Here is a 6,021-nt window from a genome sequence, read left to right as displayed (position 1 = left end):
GAGACTATAAGAGCTTCTCTGGGCCATTGGTTTACTTCCTCTATGCTTCAGCTGTGAAAATGTAGCTTCAGATATTATCTGTTTTCATTATAATTATGCATGGTCCATGATTCACTGTCACTTGGAAACACACCTGTGGTTCGCTTTTAAAAATAACATGAATCCATAGATTGAATAAAACCATGCCAGACATTTGTAATAGAAAATATTACATAGAAAAAATCAGTTTTAAAGATATTCAGTGCTCTGTTTTGATTCTTTAGTATAATTTTTACATGTTACTTAGTGACTTGATGATTTATAACTATTTAGCAGACGCATGAAATACTTCAATTTTCATAGAAAAAGAACTTTAATTTCAAAATTATGGCATAGTTTTTGCCTGATAGGAAACCCACTTACATTTTTCAGGAAATTTCACAATATGCTCTCATTATGAAAGCATACTATTCTTCAGTAAAGTCACCCAAAAGGATGTTCTCCTTCATGTGATTATTAATAACTAAGAATGATTCATGAAATACACTGACAATTACTGATAGTCTGATAATCGCTAAAAAGCTGTTCTAAAGTCATAAGCCGGTATTCTTGCAGAGCACATAACAGGTGTTCCCACTCCCTGTGTCCTTTGTATACACATTCATTCTGTATTCAAATCACAGAAGCAAGAGACAGGATAGGGTCTGTTACCTCACTGCTAATTTCCCTAGCAAATAAACCACCAGCTGCTGGTCCATGAACCAAGTTGCCACCAGGAACAGGGCACTGTATGCATGGGACAGGATGCTTTCATGGAGTCCTTCAGCAGCACGGTTGGGATCTTTCAGTGCAAAATATACCTCCTTCTCTTAGGTAAGGCACTGCATGAATTGTGTTTCAGCTGTTGTTTGGGTCTTAATTGTGGGCATAAGGTAAATATTTGCTTTAAGCTGCAGATACACTCAGATAATTGAAAAACAGCTCAGAACCTTTTAAACAATAACACACTTTGTTCCAGAAAAGAAGCAGAACATTTTAGGAGAAATGAGGCTCAATAAGTAGATGATTGTGGTTTTCTTAGAACAACATTTATTGTCAACAGCATTCATTAAAGACCTAAAAACTGAATGAATTTCTTCTTTTTACAGTTTACATACAGATTTAATAGTCTTTAATGCATTCTATTTTGGCAAGTATTCACATAGGCCATAAATTTGTGACTGATTTTAGTGCAACTTGAAACAGTTTATGAAAATGATTTTAATTAAAGACATTGTAGTAAACTGTCAGCTCTACTTCATTTTGAGTTACCTATCACAAAATGCAGAAAAGGTGTGTTTTCAAAGTTACAAAAAATATTTTATACACAATAGGGAAAAATGTGTTAAGTATAATTTCTCCAAATACCTTTAGCCTTTCTCTTTGCCCAATGGCTAGTCCTATTTTTTTTTCTTGACTTTACTGTTTTCCCCTCATTCTCCCTTTAGTCTTAGAGTTTGAGTCTTCCTTCAACATTCCTACTATTTTATGTCAATTTTTTTCACTAGGTGTTCTGTTTTTCATTCTTCCTACTTATCAGGTTTAAAAGTCAAGTTCATTTCTTGTTTTATCTATAGTCAATAGATAGGGACTTAAAAAAGACTTTATTCTTTAAATTATAAGAACAGATTAGCTAAATAATTTAAGTGTTAGCCTTTTTCAGTAGTTTCAAGCCTTGCTTTCACTGGTATCTTTTGTTACAGTTTTCACTATAAATGTGATTATTATTCAAATTTATACCTAACGTTGTAATATCCCACATATTTGAAATGTTCAGTTGTAAATTTTTCTAAGAAGTGTTTGAATTTCCCATAGTTGTGATTGTTCCAGTGTTTATGTTGTCAAACTCAAGCCTATGTAGTTATTAGTTTTTGAAATTCTTAGAAAAAATAAACAATTACCATAACAGACTTCTTGCCTTTGTGCATTTTTCTGGGTTCTGAAAGTATCCTACGTGTCAGTGCCCCCACTTATTTTTAACTGTATAACAATAGGAATGCTGCCATTTCCTTAAGTGATATTTTTGTAATTGGCTTTAAGAAGAACTTATAGACAATTTATTTGAAGATTTTGACTAAAATAAAATTAAAATGTACTTTAGAGAAATAGCATGTTCATAAGTAGTTAAAGCGGTTATCCCTTAAGTTATTCATATGTAAATTCACTTTTCTCCATTGATAGTGTGTTGTAAAGACTATATGTAATGTGGAAATCTTTTTGCTTTCAGAATATTGGATATCTGATTGTTTTTTCTTTTTTTTTAAGTTTATTTATTGATTTTGAGAGACAGAGAGTGCATGAGGGTAGTAGGATGGGAGAGAGAGAGAATCCCAAGCAGTCTCCACACTGTCAGCATAGAGCCTGATGTGGGACTCACCAATAGTGAGTTGATGACCTGAGCCAAAATCAAGAGTCAAACACTTAACTGGCTGAGCCACCCAGGTGCCCCCCTGATTGTTTTTTTCTTTTTGAAAAAAATCTTAAAAATTTGAAGCCCAAGGGGTGCCTGGGTGGCTCAGTCAGTTAAGCTTCCAACTTTGCCTCAGGTCATGATCTTATGGTTCGTGGGTTCAAGACTCACTTCGGGCTCTGTGCTGACAGCTCAGAGCCTGGAGCCTGATTCAGATTTATCTCCCTCTCTCTCTATCCCTCCCCTGCTCATGCTCTGTCTCTCTCTGTCTCTCAAAAATAAATAAATATTAAAAAAAATGTTTTTTTAATTTGAAGCCCAAAATGTAGTTTGTAAAGTCTACTCAAAGTACAACTCCATAATTTCTATTTTCTCTAAAGATACAGGAGTTTATTTTCAGTCAACAATAGTTGTGTTATGCTTGCTAATATTATACATGATAAAGGGGAAGTAAATGCCAACTATTTTGAGGTACAGCTAGAGGTCACTTTTTGAAGTCTGATGTTTATATCCAATACAGTGCAATTAGTCTACGGAATATTTGTTGCTGGAATATAGATAAGTTTCACAATATGACTTCAAGTGTTCCTTACCACTGGATCAGTCTTTTATAGTGCTGTTGTTATACAGCTTAAGGGAGTCTCTAAAAGTGAAATTATTGCTATAATATTGTACCTCAGATTATTAATGTTTCTCCAAGTTAGTATAATGCCTTATATGCAAAAAGTCTAAGAGTTTTCCTTTTTTATATTTAGGAAGTTGGTGTTAGTGACTCTAATAATAAAATTTAATTTTTATTTAAGTCCAATTATTTGGAATATCAAAGGAAATTAAAATTTCATCAATTTTTTTACATTTATTTTCTTAAAGTTTATTTGTTCATACAGAGGTTAACTTTCTAAAATCAGTAGTTTTAATTCTTTAGGTTTTCTCATAAAACTAGAAAAGAGAGCTTGAGAAATTTTCAAAATGAAGCTAATTTTTTTTAAGTTAATAAACTACAGTTTTGACAGCACAGATTCATCACATCTGTGTGTGACACACAGCAATGGCAAAAAGTGTGTGTTCTGAAAGTGTAGAGGAATTATCCAATTATCTGTTTATTCACTAAAGTTTACTACATGTAAGGATTACATCATATCAATAGGTTCTTTCCTGCAAAATGAAAAGATTTTAGTAGCTGAGATAAGTTACTGTATGAAGTGAATTACATTCTTTGCTGATATTCTTATAATGTGCTACCTATAATTTATCTGATAAAAATGGTGTAGACGGTCTAAGGAAAAAGCTATTATAATAGCTGTGCTATCTCTCACTGTCATATGTATATTTGAAAAATCACACATATTTGAAAACAATTTAAACGATATGATTTCATATCATTTGATATTATAAACATTGAATACATTCAGAGGTATTGGTAGCAATATATTATTTAAGGCATTATTACATGACACAGTTTTCCAAATAGCTCAAAAAACTAGTTAACCCTCCTTAAACAATTATTATAAATGCTGTATAAAATGTTATTTTCTTCTAAAGTAGTTTTATTATTCCTGGGCTGCAACATTTGTATTGTATTTAATCTTTTATTAAATAACATTTGCTTTCCACAACTCCAGTTATAGACTCTCCAATCAGTCTTTTTTGTACTTACTATTCAACATTCTGATTCAAGATACAAAAGTCACCAACATTTCTATTCCAGTCATGCTAGCACTCCATATTTGTAAAGTGCCTCCCAAGCATTTTCAGACTATTACAATCTCAGTTACTCTTTAAACTACAACTACAACTACAACTACCAAAAAAAAAAAAAGGTAGATAAAAAACATTTCTTCCCTTTTCCAAAATACAAAAGGAAAAAAAAAAAAAACCTACACAGGGACTGCTGACTTCCCCAAACAAGAACGCCATCTAAACCTAGAGCTCACTGTCAAAGGCAATTCCTGAGTTGTAAGTCAGCAGCCACACAGCTTTTTCCAGGGCATTCTCAAGACAATGATGTGGATTCCCACCATCCCCCATGGTTCCTTGGCAAAAAACACAGAGTTTCTGCCTTATTAAAAGATATCCAGGGTTTGTGACTTAATAAGCAGACTAAAACCTGAGACTCAATACTTCAAATTTCTTTGGGCCCTTTCAATTAAATATGGGCCCTTCACCTTCAAGTGTAAGGTAGTCAAATACAAAGTGTCAAATACAAAAAATTTTTATTTCTTGCTTACCGGGAATGTGTCCAGAGCTTCTTATCCCCACTTTCAATGAAAAGCATGTAGATGCATGTTGTTTTGTGCAGATAACACAGATGCTAAGAAGAATCTTTTCCTTTACTGGTCCCTCATCCAAATGCCCAATGTCTTTCTGAATCTGTGACTTGAAGAACCTCACTTTCTTCTGTTGACCCCTGCTTCACATACCACAATCATTATGAGGTTTAAGTCCTAGATTCACTTTCTCTTCTTTTTTCTCTCTCTTATGATTTCCTTGCAGAAACCACCACTCCTTTTCTGCAATCCACTTTATTTCCTCTTTAGAATTCCTAGCACCAGTTCCTTCTTTTTCTAATGATTCAGATGAGGAACAACTACAAATTAAACATTCTTGCACTTGCCAGAAAAGAATACAGAAGCAAATCCTATACCTTTGTAACTCCTTTGTTACAAACCAAATCACTAAAATGAATGTGCAGGCACAGCCCTTTCTCAGGAGAAAAAAAAAAAAATTGCAAAGTCCATCACAAATACAGAAACTAAGGAGACTATAGGACACATAATTCTTTTGCCCAGATAGTCACCTAAGTCTCAGTCCATACAGTCAGTTTCTGGTGAGCACCTAGGAGTTCCTTCTCCCCCTAACATTCTGTAATCTTCCTCTTTATGTTTTCTGCTGAGTTCTCTAACTTTCCTGCTGGACCCCGGTCTCACTCTCTACCAACAGCTAGCCAAAGATCAAAATGATGGAAACCTTTGCACTCACCTCTATCCTGGGAAGCAAAGGGAGAGGTTCACTGTTGGTAAAATTTGATTCCTTATAGTAACAGGCCTACATCTTTCCATTTCTCCAAAGAAATCATTGCACAAACAGACCTTTCTACCTTTCCCTTCCTAATACTGGTGGCCTTTTTATAACACAACTTAGAGAAAGCTTAAAGGTCGTCTCTCAAGTAGGGGTGAAAAAGGAAAGCAAGAAAAGAAAAGAACTATTTTTATACGAGAAAATTGAAATTGTAAGATCTATTTGTGCCCAAATTTTTATCTTTCCTCACCTAGGATTTTATTCCACCTTTACTCATCTATATTTGGCTTCATCGAGTTTTCTCTTTGTAGTGGATCATTCCAGTAGCTACAGACATAGTGTTCAGCACCCATTCAAAGAAACAGAAGAAGGAACAGAACACTTTTCTGCTCCCCTTCACAGCAAAACTCCCCAGAAATATTGTCTATACTCACTGTCTGCAGTTTCCATTCTTTTTTCCCCTCACTGTTCAAAATATTTCACATTTCAATTCCACCCATTCTCTCCCCCACTATTTCAAATGTTCATATGATGTTGGTAGTATACTACTCCCTTTTAAAAAAAGGATGTTGAAA

The 6,021-nt window shown here is 34.0% G+C and overlaps 1 protein-coding gene across 5 annotated transcripts in view; it reads left to right on the top strand.

Annotated features, from left to right (window-relative positions):
• Nucleotides 1–703: 703 nt before the first annotated feature.
• The window catches only part of HEPACAM2 (HEPACAM family member 2), a 42,615-nt gene continuing 37,297 nt past the window's right edge, over nt 704–6,021 (top strand). For 2 of the 5 annotated variants that reach the window (XM_045052377.1, XM_045052378.1), the window contains exon 1: nt 704–852. In XM_045052377.1, coding sequence (XP_044908312.1) covers nt 774–852 — 79 coding nt within the window. In that variant the 5' untranslated portion in view covers nt 704–773. Of the gene's footprint in view, nt 853–1,249; nt 1,316–5,427; nt 5,434–6,021 lie in introns of all 5 variants that reach the window. The other 3 variants (XM_045052381.1, XM_045052380.1, XM_045052379.1) reach the window with 3 other exon arrangements.

Source organism: Felis catus, chromosome A2, assembly GCF_018350175.1.
Source record: "Felis catus isolate Fca126 chromosome A2, F.catus_Fca126_mat1.0, whole genome shotgun sequence".
NCBI lineage: Eukaryota > Metazoa > Chordata > Mammalia > Carnivora > Felidae > Felis > Felis catus.
Note: the sequence above shows the minus strand (reverse complement) of the source record. Positions and strands in the feature narration are given on the sequence as shown.